This window comes from Ischnura elegans, chromosome 1 (genome assembly GCF_921293095.1).
Source record: "Ischnura elegans chromosome 1, ioIscEleg1.1, whole genome shotgun sequence".
Lineage (NCBI taxonomy): Eukaryota > Metazoa > Arthropoda > Insecta > Odonata > Coenagrionidae > Ischnura > Ischnura elegans.
In genome coordinates, this window is record NC_060246.1 from 126,116,614 (window position 1) to 126,143,166 (window position 26,553).

Below are 26,553 nucleotides of genomic sequence, written 5' to 3' on the forward strand. Positions count from 1 at the left end.
TACCGGTTTAGACGAATGGCAATGGTCAATTTTATCCTCATTTGAAAAAGGCCAGATTGGCGCCCATGCGATTCCACTCCACGTGACGTCACGGGGGCCTAGTTTCTATACGAGTAGATAGGAGTTTTACATTGTCTGAGATTACTAATGCATGCATGAGGCACAGATCTCAGGGAAACATCTCTTAATAATCACCTATTAAAATTGCCTAGGGTCGGAAATTTTCCTTCGTTTGATAGGGTATTAACAATCCTTATTTAAGCCAAGCGCTACTTGCTAGCAGGGTACTCTGCTAACTGCTAGCATCCTGCGTCGTATCAGCGCTCAAAGCCTCGCCCCAAGGTCACCTCACTTGCGGCAGCGGGAACCAAAACGACGTCACACGGAGTTTTCCCGGCATTCATACTTAGCCGTCGCGTTTTCGCGCGCTTGAAAATTTTCACTTTTCGTTTAGTTGCGAAAAATAGATATCGTCATTTAAAAATCTGAAAGCGTGAAATGCGCACTCCAGGAGTAATAATCTTTCGATTTAGGCATTAAAAAATAATAGGAAACCACCCTATTATGAGTCGTTCAGCGCATTTTTTATTCCTGAAAATTCAAACTAATTTAACGTGTTAACTTTATGAGCAGTTATAATTAGAATAAAAATAAGGGACAGAATGGGGATTTCGTTGTAGTATTTAACTAGTGTACTACTAGATAGTACAAATGCTATTTTAAAAAAAAAATAATGCTATTTTTAATGGCATTGTTTTTTTAAATTTTTTTTCTCAGGAATATTTTGCTCTAATAGATGCCCTAGAGAAACGAAGTGTGAAAAACATTTCATTAAACTGGAAATACGTACAGTTTTCATGAGGAAAAATGTGGATAGAGGTAGAGTGTGTAGACATAGCTTTTTAGTGGTTTGCGGGTTGCCTACGTTCAAAATTTGTAGCCAAGAGGCACGCATTGTAGTTTGTAAGTACCATAAATATCTTCAATTAAACATTTAATGCCATAAATTTAACTTAGGGCGATGGAGCCGTTGTCTTTTGTCATGAAGACCCAGCGGTTAAACAAATTGTTACACATTTCCGCATGTTTTCCGTATCAATCGGAATTTTCATAAAATTAAAAACATTTGGCCCTGCCGACAGAGGTGTATGTAAACTGATTTTGAAAAAAATAACTTTCGATATTTTAATATCTGCGTGCTACTGAAGGCAAAAACTAATCTGAAAGCCTACTTTCGGCTCACTAGCATTTGCACATGTCGAGGAACGGTCGGAATATCTTTATTTAGGCAACCTCCGCATCACCAAAATATAAAAAGTCCGACAAAAGACGTCACATTACCACACTCGTATTAATGCCGTGTTTTCATTGATATCCTCATTTTCAATTTTTACTGTCAGATTTTCATTCCTTGCAAATGTATCAAACATTTTTGTACGAAATAATACTAATTTTCCAAAGTTTCTCAAAATTTGAGGAATTAATGGGTACCCATTATTCAATGCTTTTATCAGAAATAATCCCAAGGATTTTATTATTCTATTATTTGAAATGTTACGTGCAGTCAGCGTGATGTAAATGAGGAATGATAGATTTATGTCAAGTTAGGAAAGAGGATGAATGACGGAGATGCGGGTTATCCTTATCTAGTCCCCGGGAGAGTTGATCTATGAAAGCTTATTGAATGGCTCATACTCCTGTTAAGATGCATTTCGATCAATATACCTGTGGATTTCACAATTTACAGCCTCATAATCTATTGAGCGGTCAAATATTTTATTGAACCATGCCAAGTATTTTCCCCTTAGAGTGGTATTCCATGTCAATTACAGTCTCATTTTTAGAATATAATATCACTGTTTAGTCCATTTATTTTAACAAAAAGGTCATTTGTTCTTTTTTCAAACGTAAGCAATATTTTCAGCTCTTTATTCTCATCGGCTCATTTTTATCAATATTATGACTTTTTTATTTGAAACTGAATGATTTACTTTTGGGATTTTATTGTGTTCGATGTATACATTAGTATTTTTGAATGCCAGATTAAACTTCGTTAATTTGTAATTAATATCAATTATTCACTGGAAAATTGTAATTGTATTTTTTATCAAATTAACCAATTAGTTAACTCTGTTGTTTTGACTTCCGAAGCATAAGGTTTTCATCTTTAATTTGCAGTTTTTTCTCTTGGATATTCGTCTATCTGAGGATGTACAAATTGTTTACTTCTTATGCGGCGGAGGTATTGAGCATCTGCTTCCAAGTTGCTTTCTCACCTGGAGTGGTATTTAACCTTAGCATATTTCTTCGGCAATGTTGGGGAATTTCATCTTTGAAAATGCCCAAACTGTGGGGAAATCCACAATCACGGAATCCTTCACCTCGAAAAATAGATCTCATAGTTATAATTTTTCAACTACCTACTTGAAACTACTGTTCAATTTCATTACATGTACCAGTCTAGTCAATCATCTGTCGCTGAAGTATACTACTAATCCTGTACATTGAATTATTTAGTTCCACATTATATGATGCTTACCTTTGAAAGGTGTGAAAAGTGGTGTACTATTTGGTTATAAGCGTCGATAAATCAAGTCTTTCCGCTTAAGTTTACATGCGGTTCATTTTGCGGTCGTCACTGGAAATGTAGATTCATCTTCAGTCTTAAAGACTAAGTAAAAAAGGGATATTTTTTCATCTTAAGATATGCGCGAGGTGTCCATCTGCTGTTGGTACTTGATACTTTTACGTATCTATTTACTTAAACTTTAAGATGACGATTTTTGAAATAATTTTGAAAGAAAATTGGTGAATATTACGCTCCGCACCAACGTGATGTTTCTGTCGGGTTTAAGAGGCCGCAGAAAATCAACTGGGAATCCATATTTATAGTTTAAAAGAAGTCTCGATTAATTTAATAAAATTAACTATAATTTTTGGCCGTTCTTTTAAGTTTCTCGCCGTAGTACTCCGTTGAACTTGATTTCTTACTTTCTGTGCAATGCTTCGCGGTTCGATGTGAAGTATTCTGTAATTTAGATGATTTTCCTCATGGAGTGCAATGTAATTGTCTTTTCAGGTTTTTAGGTCGAGTCCATAAACTTGAACAGCTTAATATGCTGAGATGGGGAAGGGACTGCTGTGATGCACTTAATGGGGAGTCTCAAGTCGCATGTTGTCTCTCAAAGGCGCTTAATGATGTGGGCTTAAGGCATCTATCACGAGGTCTTTGTTGTCCAACGTTGCTTGATTTGATGATTTGCCCTAATAGGTGTGTGGAACCTGGGTATGTAGGTGCCGAATGGAAGTGTAAAACATTAATGTGGATGCCTACTTGGTGCTCTCTGGGTAATGCTGAAATAAATATAGTAAGTCCAAGTTCTTCGTTCATAGCACTTCAATTCTAAGATGTGTATCGTGCAATCTTCCATTTCTCCCTTTCCCCAGCTCAGTGCCGGATTTAGCACGAAGCGAGGAAGGCCGGCAGTTTTGGGGCCTCGGCCTCAAAGAGGCCTTCGCAGACTAAAGACAAAAATTTAAATTTAATTGGAAATAATAAAAAAAATATTGTTAATGTGAATTTTCAAATATCGTAAAACACCACTTAGATTGGTGAAGGGTCAGGGTAACGTAAAAATATTACAGTGTTAGATTTAAGTTGTACAGTGTCAGATCTTAGTACAGTATCAGTGTCAGTGTTCTCTATAATCTGGGAACACATGATGATATGGTGGGGGGGGGGGGGGAGAAGTTTGGCGGGATGGAGGGGCTAAAGGTTTGTTTGAGGGGGCCTCTTTGCCTATCTTGCTTTGGGGCCTCAAGGTTCTGAATCCGACACTGCCCAAGCTAGAGTTCACCCATTCAATTTCCTTACGTTCTCCTTCCTTGTGTCCTTCATTTGCCCCATTCATCGGCCCTTCGGACTTTGTTGGGGGGGTGGGGGGGGGGGGTCTTTTCCATCCCCTTTATGAGTCTATCACATTTCTCTGAGCCTTAATTTCATTCATTTGCTTCAAGGATATCCATGTACCAATTGGTCTTATCTAGTGTTTCTTTTTTCTGTGTACGTTGGGGGTATGGGATTTGTCGTATCGGTACATGTTTTATGATTGTTGTCTAATCATCGAATTATTATTAAATTCCTATAGGTTTTCGACAAAAATGTAAAAACACGTTCGAAAGATGCGGGATCCATCGAATAATCGCTGAAACGTTGAATTTCAGAAAAAATCACTTTAGAAAAGCACATTCCTCATGCCTGATTGTGAATTCTCAAAGGCTTAAATACGGAGGACAGCTGTGCAACATGAATAACGATTTTTTTATTCTTTTACTCTACTCTTGTTCAAGCTATGTGAAAACAATAAAAAGCCCCCGCAAACACTAGTATCAAACATTAGTACCAAAATTGGGTGAAGACAATAGTTTTGATACTATCTGAAATGAAACCTATCAGATATTGATTAAATCATCAGATTTCAATCATCGCAAAGGTAGGACCAATTGATTCCGTTTTTACTGCAGACATATGCATATTCTTGTAGATTTAGTGGAAATAACTGGACGTATTACGTTGGAGGGTTCGAAAGTTTTCGAAAATCGCTGAAAATCCATAAGTATATCGGTTATTGAAACTAACACAGCTTTTGGATGAGACTTGCTGTCGGAAAACTTTCATATGGACTATGAAATAACCGGTGACCGGTGCTTTGCCGATTTTTGATGGATATCACCCATTGTGTATCCTCTGCTGTTCTGTATAGTGTTAGTTGCTTATTTAGTGAGATAATTGCGTTATAGATTTGTGTCATAATTACCTAAAATAACATCTAAGAAGCATTTTCGGGCGAAAATGTGAAAACGTACTTTGGATAAATGCTTATGATTGAAATCTGATGATTTAATCAATATCTGATAGGTTTCATTTCAGATAGTATCAAAACTATTGTCTTCACCCAATTTTGGTACTAATGTTTGATACTAGTGTTTGCTCATGAATGGTACTTTCTGGTTATTTCGTGTTGCGAATAAGTTCTTTCGGCTTTTGAGATCGGTTAATAAACGGAATCGCTCATGAAAAATATCGCGGAAAGCAGGAGAAATCAGTGGCCTTTAATCACATATTTGCTCCCCAATCGATTTAGTCCGGTTACGCAACAATCAACTCGGAAGTGATCGATTGCTAATATTGTCAGAATCCTCTTGATATGGATCGGAAACCCTTGCCATCATTCCCACCTCCTGCGTTGTGATGATGTGGTGTCAGGATAAAAAGGGTGCGGCCGTCTTTCGTTATGTATGATACTCGCGAGGTGATGTTGAAAGTAGGCCGTGATCCGGCTCAATGTCAACAAACCGTGGACTCATTCTACCAGCGCATTCGAGCGACGACTATAGGAGACAGATATTTCTTCTCTTTCTCTACAGTCTCTTTTTATTCCGATTGTGAGAGTTGGTGTTTTGATAACTTTTTTCGAGCAAATGAATCATTAGTAATAGTTAGCATTAATTTATGTCTAATGACTTGAGGAGTGTGCAAACTATGCATACTTATAATATTCGAGTTTCAGTTTCAAGTATCGAGTATGATATTATATTGATTGATACGAGATACTTACGTCAGAAGAAATCAATCTAAATATGGCAACCTCCTGAACGCCGTGGATCAATCGGTGCATCTATTAAGTGTTTTATCTAGTAAGTATTAGTTTCAACCGTCGTTCGAAACTAATTTTCATTTATAAGCTCAGGAATCGTTCTAGCTACATCATTCGACGGTCAATTTTTCGCTATTGCGTGTGTCCTTTCTTTGTCTCCAGGATTTTATCGAGTTTTATTTTACTCTTGCCGTATTGAACAAATCGAGGCTTGTCCATTTTTTTAAATCGCTAATATGAATGGAAATTACACAGACATCAGAATAGGATATTTGGTGATGCATACCGGATGAAATTAAATATAAAGGGGTCAGTTTTGGAAGTTACCCGTTTAAAGTGGGAATGAGTGGACTACGACTTAATGTTTCACCTTTATTACGCTCTACCCGCACCTTTCAAATCAGGAGGCTGGTTTGATTGTTCAGGGTTGAGATTTCCAAAATCATTTGAATTGACGATTTGATATCCCAACTTCCGAAGCAGGCAGTACCTTTACCAGTAGTTTGTTCAATTTTCTACGTAGGCCCGATGAAAATAGAAAATTGCAACGCGAGTATTTTAGGAATTCAGGAATGCTTTAATTTACAAAGAATATAATAACATGCTTGAAGAGGGTTCTCTTTGAAATGCGCGCCTCGGTATCGTTTGTTACTAATAACTTTGTATTGTGAATGTGTGGAATAACCACTTAAGGGGACTAATTGGTTTTTATACAGGCAGGGGCCAATCTAGCTCTCGATTGACTGGGGTTCGACTTCAATCGTTAAAATTACCTGCAATCCTAATGAGTGAGAGCTTCGCACCTAAACCATTCCAGATAGAGTAGAGAGTTAGTGATAAAGATGCCGCATGAAGCGAAATGTCTGGTTATCACAATGACTGCAGGCTAGGTGTTGAGAAAGCACAGAGTCACGTGCAGCTCTGCAATTAAGAGATTTATCATTTTGTTGAGCGGTGGAAATACCGTCGGATGAGAATGTCGAAGTAAGGTTGCTAATTCGCTCTCGAGAAGCACATTCACGAAAGAGGGTGGAACTTTTGTGAAAAAATTTTGTTTGTATGTAAGGTTTTGGTTTACATATTGAAAATTTCTTGTGGTCTTTCAGATTTTCTTTAACTTAGCTTCCATAAGGTTTGTATTCCTTCTCTTGTAGGATTCCACCGTATGTTCTGGTAAGAAATAGTTTAATTATGCTGAAGTTAACTTAATTCGTGGGTTGGTCTAGAAGTGTGTCATATTTCAAATTTGTTGTGATTTTTGCATGGAGTAAAAATTATTTGATTTCTATCACTATATACGTTCCATGTTTGTGAGTACCCCTAACCTTATTTTTTCAAATGTCACGGCAAACGTGTTTCATACTCCTTATTGTAATTTTGAACATTTTTTTTCAATAGTAATTGGCAAATTCATCAAATTTTTGTTTAATGGCTTCGAAGAAATCCGTAGTGGGGATAATACTCATGTATATTTTCAGCTTTAGTTGGCTCCCGTTTCTTGTGGTGTAACCGAAGGAGGATATTGGGCCAACAGTTATCTCCGTTAATTATATTTTTCATTTACATATTATAAATCCATTCAAATTCACTTGCATTACAAATGCTTTCTTTACCTGTGGCTGTGTGGGATAAAGTTCTTTATGTAAATCTCATCTTCTGACATAGATGATGGCAAGGATCTCGATACTTCCCTGTGTTCTTTTCAAGGTTCATTTCCGAATCTGGTTCAAGGGAACTCTGGGCATTGTGAAATCTCTGTTGGCATGAGCGAATTAATCTCAGCATAGAGGATGTTCCAAGGAAAGAATGGATTCCTGAATGCTGAGATCAAACCGGATGACCTTACCTCTGCGACGTGCCCCCTTAAGGACTGCGGTTCGTAACGGTTACTTGAATCCCAAGCCTTTGGAGAACGTGCTCTATTCACGCCGTTGGAACACAGTTTCTATGCTCATATCTCACTAAGCCCACATTTTCTCATAAACTGAACCTGTAGAAAATTTGAATTTTGAGTTATTTTTCGTATCAAATGTGGTATTTTAGAAGAAATAAGAAACAAGTGCCTGATTCCTCAGGAAAATGAGCATATTCACGTTAGGCAATATGCTGAGAAACGAAGTCAAAGGAATTGCCGAATAGGGGTTATGGAGGATTTCATTTTTATTATAAATGTGAGTCACCTGCTCGTATAGAATTGAATAGTTTTAAGATTTTTCAATTCGCGCAGTGGTTACCTTACCTACGTGTTCCTGTGTGTAAACTTGAGGACGTAGGTAGTGTTAGTAGAGAAGTGTGTTTCAATTAATATCAAAATATGTGTTATCAATTTGTTAAATATTAGCAATCCAATTAGTTCTTATTTTAATTTTCCAGTAGCCCTGTTATTTTTCGATGAGTTGCATAAATATATTCTAAACTTTGAGTGTAAATTTAAAAATCTTTTCGTCATTCGAAGAAACGTGTTTCCTTCGATTTTCTTGCAATGGAGCAGTTCGTTTTCCTTCAGAATAAATTCCTTGAATGATGTTCATACTTGCATCGAGAAAGAATAATTCGTTGGAACATCTAACGATGTAGTTGAACAAAAAACGCTTCTCATTTCACAACGACGAATGCATTCAGAATAACAAGAGATGCATTCAAGGTACATTCATCGAACGTTAGTTGCTCTGCGCTTTTTCTAAATCACTCAATAATTTCAAATATTTTATATGAATTTAATTGCCTGTTGTTGGATTAATAATGACTTTATCTGGTTTTGCTCTTTTCGTATTGCTTGAAGTTATTTATATAGGAATGAGGGTTACTTTACATAATGTAAATCGGAGCCATTTAAATTTGCAACTTTATATTGGAGGCTGTCCTTCGGAACGAAGGAATCTTATCCCTCGGAGAGAATGGGGAACTTGCATGAATTTTTTTTATTTCATAGGCGGACAGAAAATTATTTTCTGAGTACAACAAAGAAAACCGCATGTAAATCTGAGTTTTCCTTCCGAGATATTTAATGATAAATATAACGAATTTTAAAGCGCGGGAAAAACTCCCTCACCCCCCAAGCCACTGCCGACGAAGCCTCGATGACGTCAAAGGTGCCTAAACATCACGCGAAGCTATTGTTGTGATTGTTTGTAATAGTTTCCAGCAGTTGTGAGAGCTTCGTTTGTTAGACGTGTTGATTATTTTATATTTAAAGATAAATATCCGACGATAGAGGCTTGGAAGCCCTCGTATTTTGCATTATTTATAATATTAATATCTGAGTAAGGGCATAAAATATAAAACTGGAGCAGTTAAACCAAACATTTGAAATACCTAAATAACATCGTTGTAGGAGTCTGAGTCACGGCCATTGGAAGGGGGATACGTTAATTGTAAGTTGATGTTATCGACGGCATATCATTCATTTATGTATGTAATTAGAACGATTTTGATGTTTACTAATGTCCGGTTAGCTTTTATATACAATAACTTCATCCGTTTATTCGTAGGTACCGGAGAATTCGTCGTTTAGGACTGTCTGTGCTTGTATTATGGGGTGAATTCCAGTCAATGCAACTTTTGCTCGCTGATTGGAGACATATAGAAACATTTTTGTGCCAAAATAGTGTTATTTTCAACGTGACATCTCCCGTTAAGCTACTGCTAATAATCACAGTGCCAGTGGTTGTAATGCACAAAGTTTGACAAGGTTGAAAAATATCGGCCAAGAGTTATCAGTGTTCCATCGTGATTGAATTGTAAAAAGTGCTATTACGCTATCGATAAATGTCTAACAGTAGTGTAAAAATTGTCAGTGGCGTGCTAATCTCCGTTGTTCACCGTAGATATGACATTTCACGATCACGCTATTGAAATAAAAACTGTGTGTGAAGTTTGTTATTCCATTATTTCAACGAATAGTAGTGAGAAATGTCACCTGTGTGGGCTAATTTAAGGGTTTAAATCAGTGAATAAATAGTTGTATTCATCATAACGAGTTCTGTTATTGTAAGTTGTACGTGATGAATATAAGAATGTGATAGTGACATCCAGTTTTTGATAAGAGTATTTGCCTATTTCCTATTATATTTTTTATGGTATATGCTAGTATATTGTTTATGGATTTACCTATATTATTTAAATAGGTTGTAGCTTGTGTGTGTGTTGGCAGCGGAACCGATTCGCGATCTCACATGTGGATTGTGTGCAGACTGTTTTGCTGTGAATTCGTACCGTGGGACGGATAGGACTACCTTCTCCGTTAATCCGGCGTTGCCAAATTCAACAGCACAGCTTACTCTAATGTCAACAGCACAGCTTACGATCGTTATCCTCCAGTATTACAAGTTTCTTTTAGAACTCGATTTGCCGCCGACGTATAGCAATAATTTGTCTTAACAAATTCCATGAGGGTCGTGGCATCAATTTTTGGTGTCCTAAAAAAAGGCTGGTGTCCTAACACCCCATGCCACACGCCTTTTAGGCGGCTTGCGGGGTATTATGTAGACGTAGATGAATTTCAGGTGTACTATTCGAACGAGTGGCAAAGTTATCATCCATTTTTCTGATAACCAAAACACACGAAGTGAAACGCTTGTATTTCATAATCCCGATGCCGCATTATTAATATCCCAAGTAATAATCTAGGCACAATAGCAATAGGAGAACTTGCCCAAGAATAACAGAACAAAATAAAGTGACGATGAGCGGCTAAATACTCCCTCAAAACAAATTTTACACCATGCGCTCAGCGTATTTCCCTACTCCCTACGGTTGTTTAGGCACCTATGACGTCACGCCTGGCCTCGGCAACGCTCGGGTGTCTTCGCGCAGTGGTCGGCTCAGAGAAATTTTTCTCGATTTTAAATGCAATTTTTTTATTTCTTTTGATGTTGAATGGAGAAACTGAAGGTATTTTTGCGAGCTAATGTATCCATTTGACTTATTCAAAATAGTTTTTAGAGCAATCTACGACCCATGCAAGTTCCTCATTGGAAATGGCGTCTTTGGTTCGAATCGCTGTGGTTGAAATGAATTTCGCTAATCGGTTATCATGTATCACGGTGTTTGCGAAAGGTGCCTAAATGAATAAATAGTTAGTAGTCTCATGGGCGACTGTTTATGAATACTGTTTTCGCGTTTCAAAATAATTATATTTATTATTGAGTGGGAGTTAATTGCTTGTTAATTTTTTATTATAATTTTTAAGCCTGAATGTCAAGCATTTTAAGCGTAAGTCATCTGAGAAAAAGGTTTTTCAAGATTATTTGTAGAGTATCGTTTGTGTTCAAGGTGGAAAATTTGTGTGCAAGTGGTATTGGACGAAGTTGTATTGCTCTTAAACTATTCTTTCATACAAATTAATCGTTTGAAATGCAGTGATTTTGTGTCAAACGTTTGAAGCTCATTCGAAGTGCGAAGAATTATGCATGATCGTTTCTTTTGAATTGCGTTATCCTCACATAAATACCAGGTATGCCGGAATCTCCTTAACCCAGTTAAAGCATATAAAACTCTCAAGGTTCTGACCATGGATAAGCATAAATGTGTACGATGGATGAGCAGGTTTATCCCATATAGACCTGATTTTTTCGTTGTTTTTTTTATTCGACAGATCTTTCACGGTTGTTAGGCTTTGGTAAAAGGTCCATCTGAACGCTGCTGCACTCTTGGCAGTGACTGCACGCCTTTTTGCCTTTCGAGTTTCAGGAATTTCAACGCTCGAGGCGACTCATCTGAGTGGCCTCACATATTTCTTTTCACTGCAAGCTTGAGCTTATGCCAATCGTGGGTCATTCCCATTTCGGGATAGTGTTTTCCTACTTTCCCTCTCGTCACTGGCACTAATAACACGCAGGAAGACGTATTTTTAACTCTTGCGGGCACTGGTCCGACGTATTTGGGACTTGGCCATTGCTTCGATTCCGTCAACGGCTTACGGTAATGAGTTTGGCGGTCGTCTATTCTGCGAATTCTTATCGACCATCATTCATCTCGTTTGGGTGACCAAAGCGCTTTCGCAAGCAATTTGTGACTGTGGCAGAACAAAGGCGGCGTGCGTTCTGAAAGGGAGAGCGATCGTGTCCCACTTGTCTCGTGGGTTTTAACGTGGGCTGCCCTTGCGTCCGCGGCGCCGCCGATCATACTCAATTGCAACCGAAGAGGATGGCCCCCTCCCCTGAACGCCTCTCACGTTTAGTTTACTCCACTGTTAGGTCGCAGCGTTTATTGGGAAACGTCAATATTTTTATATTTTTTCAATTCAAGGTGGGATTCCTCTGTGATGAGAACTATAATCTGTGTAAAAAAAAGGGCGTATGGTTTCGCGGACCAGCTCTAGTAGTAGAACTTGAGTTTCCAGAGTAACCTCCTGGAAACAATGAACCGACGTTGTAAAAATCCCGGAAACCTAGATCAGCGGTGTTCGTAATCCATGAACTGCATATTAATAGTCGCAATCAAACTTTTTATCCCTATTTTTCTAGATGTTGTGTTTTTATTATCTAGAAATTTGTATTTCTTGGAACACTCGTATTTTATTGGAAGGTATTAATTGAAAACCTCATATCGTTTGCTTGTCCTCGTCGGCGATTATGTGCGAAAAGGTTTTCGCTATAATTTTGGTAATTTATTGGCATTTTCGAGAATAATGCATGTATTACCGGAAAGGATGAGTTTGCATTTTTTCTTATAAAATATGATATCCCTTCATCGATTCCAACGTTCATGCGATACGTTAACAATGGTTTTTCAGGACTCACAACTCTAGTACCTTGTTCTACCTCTGCTATATTGTGTATTATTTACTTGATAAAGATACATGGACATCAATAAGCCACTGTTGTACCAAAGTGCTGGGATGAAGCCAGGCCGGAAGATCACAAAGTTGAAATCTGGATTGCGGAACGCAGTTTTCCTATTTCTATCATAACTGTCTCGAACGTTGGTTTCTAGTCGTGTATTCGTAACTTCCTGTTTATTTTTATCGATTGTGTTTTGCGCATAACATTTAAGTTTTATCACCATTAAATTATGCCGCAACATATGTCTTTTTCTAAAATAATTTGGAATTTTCCCAAAATATTTCACCTAACTTCAAGCTTAATAATGTGGAACCTTTATTAAACAAAAAAAATTCCAAGTAGCGGAACATGATCAAAATTGATTTTTATGTGTGCAATTTTCCCAGCGAGGGCTGGGTCAATCACCAATGTCACTCTATCTGGTGCGCATTATGGAGCTGTTGTCTCTTCTATCCCTCCGGTGATCCTATCATAGGTCCGCCCATAAATAGGTGAGCGTGTTCGTTTTGAAACACTTTCCGCGGGCGTAGGTGAGCGCAATCCCTCCCTCCTCGCCTTCCAAGTGTGCCCAAGGGAAAACGCAGCCCGCGGCGGGAGGGGGAGAAAGTTTCGCGCTCCGGAGGCCACCGGCCCTAGTCCACCGTCCACCACTCGCAATCAGTTCCACGTTATCCACCGGCCAGGCCACACACTCGCACTTCATCTGCGTGGTCCCAGAGTCACAGATTTCCCTCGCCGTGAGAACCGCGAGGAGGCTGCGGCGCGAACCGTTCTTTTTTTTCTTCCGGCCGGATTTCGAGAGAGACGCGGACTTGGCGGGTTTCCCTTCCGCGCTGAGAGTTTCGCTACTCGTGGGAAATTTTCGTTTTCTCCCCGGAGACCATTCTACTCTTCGCCGTGGAAAATTTCCGGGCATTATTTACGTGAGCGCCATGAGAAAGACGTGCGCGACCTACCCTACCGCTCGGAGTGTCTCCGAAACTCCGTGAGCCATTTGTGTGTGATTCTGCGTGTGGATGTGACTTGTGCTCAGTGCTCCCCTCGCTTGTGTTCAACTGGATTTACTTTATTTTATTTATTACACCAAATAAATAGCCTGCAGAGTTCATTAGCTTGTTGACGGTGAGTCAAACAATTAATCAGAATCGGTCTTTATTTTTATCTTACTTCTTGCAGCTCTAATATTCTCGTACTGCGTGACTGATTTTTTTGTATTTTTTGCTAGCATTGTTTCCTTTCGTCAAACACGTCGTGGTTTGATTTTGTATCGCTAAGAATGCATTTCCATCACACTGCCAAAAGAGCGACTTATAAGCGGGATCCCCTCCGGAAAATCAATGCAAATTTCTCCTTTCTTGGAAATTCTCATTTTGAATTTAACTCCATTTTTGAGCAGTATATGATTGGAAACTATTTTCTCAAAATTTGATCATCCTCTGTGGATTTTGAATACGAAAAATATCAGTCACATCTTGAAATTTTCTCAATGCAATTTCGATATATTGCATTCCAAGGTACAAAATGCTCGTATTGGGAAGCTTGCTCAATTATCATAAATGAAATCCCTTTACAATATTCACATAAATTTGTTTTGGTAACCGGCAATATTAATATATATCTTACTAATAATAGATACTACAAGATGGTATAAGCTCCGAGGAAGGTAGTAGTGCCACTGAAAATTATGTCGTGTGAGTCTTTTGTCTTTCATTGTGCTCTCTGCTGTGTGTACCCAATCTGGGTGATATTTGCCTTACTAATAACAGTCATATGAAAATTTTAAAGTGTTTACGGCTTCTCTTTGAGAATTTTTCGTTTATCCAGTTCTACGGATAAAGAAACCGTGCGCCTTAATTTATATGTAACTATGCGGAAATTACTTTAGGCGTTCTGAGCACTTGAGATATTAATTGTTTGATAAGTTTATTTCCTTCATCAACTGAAGATTCAAAGCAAGCCATTAAAAGTCCAGCTGATAATTTCTTTTCCTTATTTGGTGTTTATATATTGATATCCCTATTACTTATTCATTCCTCGGAAACCTATTTCCTCTGTTAGTGTCTGTCATCTGCTGGCCTTCGAAAACTACCATTTAATATCAATCATATTTTTCAATAGATTTTCTAGATATTTGTGGTGAAAGTTATTCGAAGATAAAAAACTGCTTTTTGGTGAATTTTGCACCTTTGATTCGATAAAGGAAAAATATTATGATACTACAAAATTCCTTGTCGACTGAAAAAGATCGGAGAACCTTTTTTTTAATTTATTGAAGCGCATGTTTCAAGAAATGACATTTAGGTATTTATCGAGAGTGAAAAATATTTTTTAACATAAGTGATTAAAATGTGTTAAAAACTTACGCTCAATACGTTTACTTCGCTGTATTTATATTCCAATGCACATTCGTGTAGGAAACCAGTCTTCATTGATCAAAGGAACTGCACCAGCAACTTGGAAGCTTTGGGTTTTTTAATATGACCGCGTGAAACCGTCATTTAAGGAGGAAGTGCCTAGCTATAGAGATGAATATCATTTGTGGTTAACGACTTAGAGATTGATGGTGATCACATTCGACCTACAAGGTTAAATGGATTCTTGCCTTTCACTTCAGCTGAGTTTGCGTTTTCATTGTTTGATGATGAGCGACTGTTCTTCTTGGCGCTCAATCGTGGAGGACGATTTTCAAATAAATTATTCTCCGCTAAGTACCTACTTTGGCGTTAGTTAGAGCATTTGATGTTAAAGTCATTCGAAAGTATTGATCATTACTTGCCAATAGAGAGCGGCAGGCATATAGTTAGTTAATAAGTTTATATATCTGTCTCTTTATCACACATCTAGCATGTGATACATTTACATAAATCCTAGGTTGTGGATGATTATGCGTAGGAATTTTGTTAATCTGAACTTAAAACTCAGTGCAAGTGAAAAAGATGAAGAAACCTGCTGTTACATCTATAGCTAATAGTCCTGCCGTTAAGTACTTTTTGTAGTTAATTAATTTTTCAAGTATAAATATTGGACTAGGAATCCGCTATTATTATTATTAATATTACCGTAGCTTCAATGCAGAACATCTTTAATAAGGGTGTAATAGATCGAAGACTATAAGAAGAACTACAAATTGAATCCGAAATAAATTTACAATGTTGTATATGATTGGCTCTCTCCGCGAAAAAGGTTCTGTGCCAAATTATTAATCTTGAGAAACTGACCGAGTCAGTCTAAAGCCTCCAAGCTCTTACTTCCCACGAGTTCGGTGACCTATAATTGTGAAATGAAAGGAGGTACATATCTCTATTGTTTCATTAACCTGCCTCTGACTGATATTCCAGCAATTTCAACTTTCCGATTTGGAAAATGTAAAAAGTAACAACGTATAATAATTTTAGAACTGGTAGAATCATTGGACTATTTGAAAGCGATATTAGAAGGAAAAACTTAAAAGTCATGCTATAGAATTAATACCCTAAATACTGATGAATCTTATGTGATTTATATATGATATTGTATATGAATGTTTATTCTCAAGTTCCTATGCATGAAACTTCTATTACCGTCGATTAGTTTTCACTCGTTATGCCGTCGCTTGATTAGTTGAACGTAATCACAATAAATTGCTTCCTGGTCTTTAGATAGACAATTTTTCAGTGCTTATTTCTAATAGGAAATATTAGATTTTCTCCTACCCCTGACTGATTTTACCTTGACTGGTTTGGGCTCGGTTTACAATTTTAAAAATTCCGGTTGTGATAGAGTTTTAAAAATAAAGATACTTGCATTTTTGCGTTTTACGATTCATCGTCTACTTCTCGAGTTACTAGCTGCGAAAAATAAAGGCCTTTACCCTTTCGCAGCAAAGTTGATGAAGTTACGAGCTCATGTGCTGCGGGTCTCATCCCCTCAACTACTCCGCGCCTCGCATAGTTCCTATTTGTTTACACCTTTGTGAGCGATCCTTTTCCTAATTAAAAAGTGTTTCCCGAAAGATCTATCGGACGAAAACTCTAATGACGTCTCCAAACTCATGAAATATTGGCGCTAACTTTCGCTATTCCTTATTTATACTAGCTCTAGAGTTGGAGATTAAGTATGAGTTTTCTGGTCGTAAATTATCTTTCTCTTTCATGGACCGATCTCTCACAATTGCGATTTTTGACCTGGTGAAGGACCCGATTGTGAAACACTTTTGCCCCTATGTCAATACTCCTTGTTTTCAATTCCCCTTTTCCGTGTCAATTTGCCGGTATCGGTGGCGGCGGGGTTCAATCCTTGCTTTCCAAGGAGAAGGTCGCGGGTTCGAGTCCAGGCTGGGTCGCTTGCCGTTATCCTGAGCTTGGATGTTAGTGATAGTCCATTTGTTATTTGCTATAGCCTCCCAACGTAAAGCCCTAATAGCGCTGTTTTTGGGTATTGTATAACTGGAAATTTTCATGCAAACGATGAAGCGAAGTTCTCCTCGTTCACCTCATCATTTTCCTTGCTCTGCTTTTCTCGCTCCTCTCCGCTCCGCGTGACCTTGCGTCTTGGTCAAGGTAAGTGGAAACCAGGGCTTACCTTCCGGGTTGCGGTGGCTCGCGTGGTAGCTCGTGTGGACCAGCCTCGCTTCTTAGAAAGAATATTCATGCTGTAACTATATATTCTTGAATTTTTTGCTCGTGTAAAATATTGGCGTACCTTTCCTCTTGTAGCCAATGGATGAAGGCAAGATAGAGTCTCTGTGAGTCAATTAATTTTCTGAGGTTTTATACCAGAAAAGAGATCAAGAGTCACGATATGGATCTATTGCGCTTTGTAAAACGAAATATATCTTTATTCCTTCGGTTAGATCTGTGACCTTTGCAATATTTATGTTATCTTTGCATTATTGTAGCGTGCGTGGTAACTACTACGATTTACCGGCCGCGTTACTTGTACTAGGCGATATCAGGTTGTCTAATTACGTCTGATGTCCGGAATGGGAGCGGATGTATCATTTTTTATTTTTTCTTCGATATAAAAGCATTGCAAACCTTAACATGCATTTTCACGAAAATCGAGCTGCTACTCTCTAAGATATTTCTGTTGGCGATTGTATTTTTGGTAATGAATATGTTTTATCGTTCTGGCTGTCGCTTTATTCCTCACTGAATCTAATTCGTTCTGCCAGAGAAATATTTTAAATACGCCCTAAACTATTTAATCGTAAAAATTTGCATAATTGAGAAAAATTGGCTTGAAATTTTCAATAACCTTGAGATGGCGGAGATATAATTAATAGTTTATTGATGAAGATGCCGGAAACTGAAATTTTTTTCGAAGGTAGTCTGTTTTAGATAGGTACTTCATGATCTTCTTTCGAATGTTTGCGGAGCTGTCATAGCAGTGTGTAGCTATCAAACGACTTTGAACCAAACATGCACGGCGAATTAACTGTTGTACAAATACATTTTTTATCTTCATGCATTTTTTTGCTGATGTTTTCAGAAGCTTCATTGTTCTCAGTCGATCTTTAGATCGGTATTAATAGGACTTAAAATGGAAATAACTAAAGTATAAAATGAAAAGTAAAGAAAACTTCATAATTCCTCATACATGGTTCTACTATTTATGTGAAATTACAAAGTTTTCTTTACTTTCCATTATGCCAAGTAGATTCCACAAACTCACGCCTGAAACAACTTATTAAACTAACTAAGGACCTCTTTCCATCCTAATTCTGATTGCTTAAATTTAAAACTACCAAGAGGACAACCTTTTTGGAAAAAAATTATTGTGATTTACAAATCAGTTAGAATATAAATAAATCACCTTATTTAAATATCAAATTTTACTTAGAAAATCTCAATCCGAGGTTAGTTTTTGTGCTAAGAATGAACTAATCAATCTACGACTGGATGTAAATATTAGCGATACTGTTAGCGATGTTAATGTGAAGGAAATGGTATACTTGGGAGTCTTTGGAATGAAAAGAAATGATTCTCATGGCCTTTTGCCATCGCTGAGAATCCCACGAATCCAGCAGTACAAAGCCTTCATTCTAAATGATTCACCCACATAGTGTGTGAAAGGTGTATAACAATTGATGTGCTTCAAGTAGATAATTTTACGGTTGAGTTCGAGTGCTACGGATGTTGGTGATTTTTCTGTTTCCCCTGCCAGTTCGAAAGCTTTGACCCGGTAGAAATACAGTGGCATTGTATGACCTTGAGCATCGGATTATTTTTCCGTATTTTTTGTTTGCATTCCGTCCATCGATATTTTTTTTAGCAGGCGTTGACCTTCAAGCCTTATTTTCCCTCGATGGGTTCGAGCTGCTCGCATTGCGCTTTCTGACCTGTTCTCGAAGAGGATTTGAATTAATAATTTCATTTTTCTCCCAGTGACTGTTTAATTAATTAGCACTAATTTCTACAAGAACGTAGTTCCTTTTGTTTTGCTGCTTTTTTTTTTGCCAATTTTTGAGTTTTATGTGATCCCAGAGGATTTTACCTGTTGGCGGGATCACTTTCAGAAAAAATCGTGTTGCTGTGTATATTGTTATTTAACGAAAAATGTCTTCATGTTAATTTTTTTGATTCATAGAAGTATACAGTAAAGATGAAGTACAGGTAAACTAGGGAATTGAAATCAAATTAACACAATGAAAATAGAAATACGGTTTGAAAATACTTCAATGAGATATCTCCTATATTTCTGTTACGAAAAAGTCATTGTTTCTTATGTTTTGGGAAGGCATACATGTTGTTACTTTGTTTGATTGTTTCAGGCAAATAGCTGTCAATTTTTGGCCACGAGAATAGAAAGCTTCTCTTAAAGAAATTAACAACTTTTATTCTTTTAATGTATGAAATTATTTATCATACTACATTTTTCGCGAAAGTTTAATGTCCGTATCGCCTAGTAACGTCAGCAGTAGTTTTTACAAGTGATTTAACATGTCACGCCAATAGCTCTCGTCTTACCTCCCTTCTTGCCAACCGTGGAGCGTTTTCTTCTTTTCTTCTACCGCTTGCCCATCTTTCCTCACGGATTTTAGCATCATCGTGACCTTCAACCACTTACTCCGTTTCCTCCGTACTCCCTCTTTAAGTTTACTTTCTACGTCTACCGTCTCGAGTGTCTTCTCAAAATCTCTCAAGTCTGTAACTTGGCCTTGTCCTCCTTCCGGTTCGTATGCCTGCCAAAGATATTGTTAATAAAATCTTAGGTGATGGATGGAAGGCAGCATATCGATGGCTTAGTTCTAACAACACGTATCTCAAAAATAACAACTTTTCACGAGAGCAAAAAAAACGATTAATTTGCTTAATTTGTACACTGAAATTACAAACCAAAAGTTCATAAAACTGAAAAAGAAGCATTCATTCGCAAACAAAGAGTTGCTATTTGCTTGTATTTTATTTTTTTAAATGTTATGACACTTTGTTTAAGATACCTGTCTCAAACCGGTCGAATTTGAAATACATGTTGATAGAACTTAGCCATCGATATGGGGCGCAGGTCCAAATTTCAATTCTAAGAATGTGACCTCTATCTAGCGTTCCAAAATATGATTGCTTTGTGCTGTTTGAAACGAAGAAATTTATGATATGCATTTAAAAAAATACCAGAATAGTATCTTTAAGGTGACGTAATATTTTTCATTCTAGTACATTAATTACCATTGGCCTACATTAACTTTCGTTTAGATACACCAAGGATGTAGTTTTGAAAAGTCATTTGATGTGAATCAAATTCATTTATTCGTGCAATTCTTTGGCCTTATTTTTAAGTTGCCAAATTTTTCGTTGTTATTTTTCATGGACACGGCATTTGTTTTACAGTATGAGTTCCGTGGGGTTGCATAACTTATGTGAATTAATGTGGTTCCTAGACAATCATCGGTGGTTGGCGAGAAGTCCCTTCCCCAGATATTGTGTATTTTAGGCTGTGTTTTCCTTTTCTATCTGAGGGATGTGGACTCATTTTTGGTTAATAAGTATGTAATTTTATGATTTTTGTAATTTTTCGCACGATAACTATGTAGCTAATCCGCCTCTAATCCTTGACAAATATTTATTACGGTTCTCAGCATGAAATGGGAAAAGAGATCGCAACAACATCTTGAAAAATAGGATGTCACCAGTAATTTCTATCTATTTCAGGATCGTGTCTTCTTTCAAAAAAGTTGGTGGATTGAATTATATATCGCTGGACCAGAAATTGATGAACAAGAATTACGATGGACGGAGCAATGTTGGTTGATAATGGTGGCCCTGGATTGGAGGTAATCATATTTGTATCTCTAGGAGATCTTTCCATATACTTGTTGAACCGCATTTATCATATTTTTATTTCTGACCTGTGTGTTATTTTAATAACCTTATAAATGGGAATAAACACCCGTTTTTGTGAAGTTAAGTTTTAATGTCGCGTTTGAATGGAACTATTTTGAAAGAAATATTTTAGTGTCTTTTTGCTTACTTTTAGCGTATGCTGGGGAATGATTTCCCACACTTCTGTCGTTAATTATTTTGGTCTACAATTTTTAAAAATACTTTAATGTACTTCATGGTGGTTCCAATTGCTATGTTATGCTTCGTATCTCTTCTATCAGATGACGGGTGCCATAAATTATGGGTATGAAGCAACCCCGGAGACCAAGGAGGGTACAGAAACACCGCAGTGGACAACTGTTAGCCTGAAAAAAGAGCAGCCCCAAGGAGAGAGCACTCCTCAGAGCATTGAAGCACCGAAAGCAGCAAATAGACAGGAATGGGATAAACCAATTGAATTTTTGCTTTCCTGCATCTCCATGTCTGTTGGTCTCGGAAATCTGTGGAGATTTCCGGTCACAGCCTTTGAAAATGGCGGAGGTGCTTTCCTTATTCCGTATATTATAGTGCTTTTCGTCATAGGAAAACCTCTCTATTACATGGAAATGGCTGTAGGACAATTCTGTAACCTAGGACCTGTGAAAATATGGAATCTTTGTCCTGCATTCAGAGGTGAGGTGAAGTAGTCGTTATTATAATGAATTATCGTATGTTTTCATCGACTTTGCTTGATGAAACTGTTTTGTTCTAAAAAAGGATGCAGTCATGCAAATTGGATCTTAGCTCAAAATAATCATTACTATTTTATATTTTATGTTTCCCATTTACCGTGATATTCAATATTTTGTGTGTATTTGTGGAATCAGAAACAGCGTGCATTCCTAAACTACTTTATCTTGAAATTTAGGAGTCGGCTGGGGCCAAGTAATCAGCATGACCTGTGTTGCTACGTACTACTGTTCCTTGATGGCCATATCAGTATTTTACTTCTGCGCTTCGTTTACGTCGGAGCTGCCATGGTCTCAGTGCGAAGAGACTTGGAAAAACTGTTCCGACTCTAAGCCTGGATCTGGAAACAGCACAGCTCAACCTGGCTTTCGGAGTTCGTCGGAGATATATTTTTTGTACGTTGGTGACGTATAAAATTATTGATTCCTGAGGCTAATTTAAGGGTGATATTAATAAGAGTGGTCCAATTTTAGAATTATCATTAATTCAAATAATCTACCATAAATGTAACTCCTGTATCCTACTTAAATCAAAAGCCTTCTATGACATTTCTCTACCTCTTCTCCTTGTCAAACCACACAAGTGGATACCGCAGCTCCTTTTAGGCTATTCCGAGTGATGTCAATCGTGAAATTAATAGTAGCTGGAAAAGAGGATTGGTCAAGAGGGACTTAATTAAATGTCATATAATTAATTATACGTGTTCAATGTTGTGTATGTGTCAAGATATGTGTATGAGGCAATATTATGCTCATTTCGACGACTTTTGCTAACGACAGTTGCCTTCTCGACTTCGAATTAATTATTTGAACCTGATTTTGTCACATCAAGTATGAGGAATTTATATGCAAATTATTATCAACTTGGGCAAATACTTTCTTGAAGGTGCCATACAGTCCAAAATTGAGAACGGATATCCTGAAACAACTGGTGAACGTGGGTATTTCTAACCCTGCCGCGTGAACGGCGGTGAAATATACAAGAATTGCCATGAGATTAAATTCCCCTGGACCGGGAATCGAACCACGGACCTTTGGCTTTCCGGGCCACTGCGCAGACCACTACGCTATGTTCTTTAATTTCCATGGCAATTATACCGAGGCTCATGGTTCTAGGTGTTAGGCCATGGCGGTCCATCAAGGATGGTAACGCGAGGGAGAAAGGACTTCCAAGAAGCCACAACCGGTTAAGAGCCTCAAACCTACGCTAAAGCCACGCAAAGCGGTATTTGTAATATTTCCAACCCTGCCGCGTGAGCGGCGGTGAAAAATACAAGAATTGCCATGAGAAAAAATTCCCCTGGACCGGGAATCGAACCACGGACCTTTGGCTTTGACCTTTGACCACGGGCCTAAGCCAAAGGTCCGTGGTTCGATTCCCGGCCCAGGGGAATTTTTTTCTCATTGCAATTCTTGTATATTTCACCGCCGTTCACGCGGCAGGGTTAGAAATATTACAAATAACGCTTTACGCGGCTTTAGCGCAGGTTTGAGGCTCTCAACCGGTTGTGGCTTCTTGGAAGTCCTTTCTCCCTCGCGTTGCCATCCTTGATGGACTGCGAGGGCCTAACACCTAGTACCATGAGCCTCGGTATAATTACCATGGGAATTAAAGTACCTGGATAGCGTCGATAACTGTTGGACGTTGAAAAAAAATTGCCACTAATCATAAGAATACTTTCCCTGGTGGTATTGCGGCCATTGGTCGCTAGTACGCGTACGAAGTATCAGAATGCAACCGTTTTCCAAAATATTCGCCATCATATCATAAGTATTTTTCGCATGAATCGGCACCCAAGATAGCACAGAAAGTTAAGGAAGAGTAGAGGAAAACCGGGAGGAAGGATTGATAGAACCCCGCCGTCGGAATTATACAGACAATAGATGATCGCCGCCTCTTTGACGGACGTCGTAATTCACTCAGGCCAACCCAGCAAAGGTCATTGGAAACCTCTGAAAGTTTTCCTGCTCACCTGGGATGTAAACCCCAGACCTACATGTGGTAATATATGGTCTCTGCGCTATTCCAACCCAGCCTGTTTCCTTTCCTTTGTTTCCATTGACCCATGGTCTTTGCTGAGGTACCCTCCGTGAAATGATAGGCGGAAGGCATTTACAAAGCACCCTGTGCGTCGCCTATCAGAAATTTCTGCATTATCAAGTTCCCTGAACGAGGCGGTCGGGATACTGGCTTGTTGGGCTGCCCTTGGGGGTAAGAGGGGCGGTTTTGCTCGCCCCTCCCTTCTAGTGCATGTAGGGGAAAGACAGCTAATTCGTCGAAGGTTGAATTGAAGAGTTCGATAACGTCGTTTCTCTTAATAAAATTGTCCGCAGTCGTGAATATTATTCTCCCTAAAATGTTAAATGGTTCACAGGTGCCTTTAAAAACGCCATAAGGGGTATGGTTATGGGAAAGACGGATTTGCCCCATATTATTCTCCCTAAAATGTTAAATGGTTCACAGGTGCCTTTAAAAACGCCATAAGGGGTATGGTTATGGGAAAGACGGATTTGCCCCAGATCTCCACATTTCTCTGGGCAGTCACGCTGCCTTGTTGCGCGGGGTCTGGGTCCATTCAGGGGCGCATTAAGGTCGTTGTTTGGTGGGAGGGGGCAGTTTCCTCGGTGCCTTGGCAGTATGCAATACCCTTTCTGCGATAGTGATTCGTCGGTATGATTTGTGCGCACAAGCAACTTTTTGATGTTCATCATTTTTTTTACATTGTTTATTAAGCTGGTGAATGAAAACTTTCAGAGAAAAACAGAGATATAATCCGACCATCAATCGTGTTGTTACAGGAGTACAGGGAATATTTCATCTGCAGCAGGTGGAACGTAGCCGCGGATCCATTGCCTGGAAGCTTTCTATCTTCACTTATTCTTTATTTTACGCTCCTCTACAGTTGAGGACCCCGTGGCGTGGACTTTTATTAAAATTATTATGACCCTGGAAACTGTAAAATCCAGGTTGGCACGTTTTTTGAAACCTTAAGGATGAAAAACCGTGAGCGTTTACCGGGGTAGAGGCTAATGCAAGTGAAACGCGAAAATATGAACCTAAAGAGACCAGAGATGGGACACAACAGACGTTTATCTACACATTTTGTATTCTATCCTTATTTTTTCGTGAAGGGCATCTTTTCACGGTTTCTCGTTCACGGGAACTGACTCACCATACACGTTGCATTTTAACCATTAGGCCTCCCATGTTTTTGTTAATCTCTCTTAATAATAATAATTCCGCCGTTTTTGCATATTTAATTTCAGGCTTACGCCAATGGTGTGTGCTCTCGTGTGCCGGATGTCAGTGCACCCACATGCGTTCTCAAGGGGGCGTCAAATGAATTCATGAAAAATTGCCACGCGAAAAAATATTATCCCGAAATTATATATCATAATGGATACGAAACAATATTATGCAATTCTCGATGGGGGGCCGCAAAAAAATAAGGAAAGACCTAATAAAAATAAAAATCATGGAGTGTTTTTTACACGAAACTCGAGTACCATTCCGAACCGTTGCCCCTCCCTAACTTCAAATATTCTAGTTTCTTCTGTACTTTTATGTCAATAGGAATGATATTTATCTCCATAGAAAACGGCCCGAAAATAATGTGACGGATGATATTGTTTGTTCGTCGCCCATCCTTAGAATTTCATGGATTGGTGGAAACTTCTCCGTCACATGCAGAGATGGTGGTTTAAGGAAGTTTGTTGGAACGCAGTTAGGTAATGTGAGGGAATCCTGCATTGGATTAGTGGTAGAAGTGAGAACAAGGGATCAAAACCGTTGATAGATCCTCGCAACTTGCAACTGCTCCATCTATGTCTTTGAAATGGAGAAATTCGTGTGTTAAGATGATCTCTTTTAGTCTCAACATAGCGCGTGTCCATCAGTACTTCGCCTTTGCTGCGGCTTGTTAGCACTGGAAGATTTATAGCTCTCGCCTATCGGGCTTAAGTCCTCTATAAATATTTTGAACGCCATCCGCGTATTTGTAACTCACGTTTCACTCTCGTTCGATGTCAGTTTTATGTGCATGTAGGGGAAAGACAGCTAATTCGTCGAAGGTTGAATTGAAGAGTTCGATAACGTCGTTTCTCTTAATAAAATTGTCCGCAGTCGTGAATATTATTCTCCCTAAAATGTTAAATGGTTTATCTACGGTATGACTGAGTAAGTGAATGAGCAATGAATAATTTTTTCGAGCTTTTGTAATATCAGTTCTCATTTGCATCACGGATGGAAGATTACGGAGGTGCCCTAACAATGACAGAATATGCGCGCTCGAGTGAATTTCATGAGATCATATGTGTCAAAAATATTTCATACGTACCGAAAAAAAACGTAAAATGTACGCTGGATATTTGCCTGATTTATTTTTCCTTGGACAGTGGTTGAGACGCACTTCGGCAACTCAGTAAACGGTGCTCACACCTCCCTGGCTCGACTCGACTATACAACCTCCTTCCCGATAAAAAAAACCCTCAATTTCCCCCCTCCCCCAAACAATTTACTCACCCTCCTCTTCTCCCAAAACCCCCCTTTATGCTTGTATACATGGGATAATATTTAAAGCGGGTGCCACTCTGCCCATTTTTACTGACGTTTTTATTAATTCATTCTGTCCCCTGTAAAGTTGATGACGTCATCATCCCTCTGGCTCAGCGCTAAAAATCAGTTGACTTGCTGGATGTAAGGGTTAAGGAAATGCTGGGCAGCATCCGAGGTCATTGAATAGAAATGGCTGCTGATACTCTCCATGGCCTACTTCCTAGACCCAAGTGAATAGATTAAGAACCTTGATTCTTCATCCCTGATTTCTATATAAGTCAACTTAATGCAACGGAACTTCTATCATACTTTCTTAGCTATTTAACTTTAGTTTCTGAGCCACACTTTCTTTGCTTTATATTCCCATTCAATTGGAAACCCAGATGTATTTTAGATGGAGAGAGAGGAGAAGGGAGAGTTAAGGAGGGTAGGATAGGGATTGGAATGGACTAAGGATGTGATTGCAAGCTTACATGGTGGATAATATTAAAAATGATGAATGCTAATTAGGACTTTACTGTAATGAAT

The 26,553-nt window shown here is 38.4% G+C and overlaps 1 protein-coding gene across 3 annotated transcripts in view; it reads left to right on the forward strand.

Annotated features, from left to right (window-relative positions):
* Positions 1-3,119: 3,119 nt before the first annotated feature.
* LOC124169475 (sodium-dependent nutrient amino acid transporter 1-like) overlaps positions 3,120-26,553 on the forward strand; it is a 30,615-nt gene continuing 7,181 nt past the window's right edge. The window contains exons 1-5 of one of the 3 annotated variants that reach the window (XM_046548105.1): positions 6,664-6,830; positions 7,365-7,532; positions 20,572-20,693; positions 21,024-21,414; positions 21,650-21,866. In XM_046548105.1, coding sequence (XP_046404061.1) covers positions 20,649-20,693; positions 21,024-21,414; positions 21,650-21,866 — 653 coding nt within the window. In that variant the 5' untranslated portion in view covers positions 6,664-6,830; positions 7,365-7,532; positions 20,572-20,648. Of the gene's footprint in view, positions 3,369-6,663; positions 6,831-7,364; positions 7,533-13,093; positions 13,565-20,571; positions 20,694-21,023; positions 21,415-21,649; positions 21,867-26,553 lie in introns of those variants that run through there. The other 2 variants (XM_046548113.1, XM_046548096.1) reach the window with 2 other exon arrangements.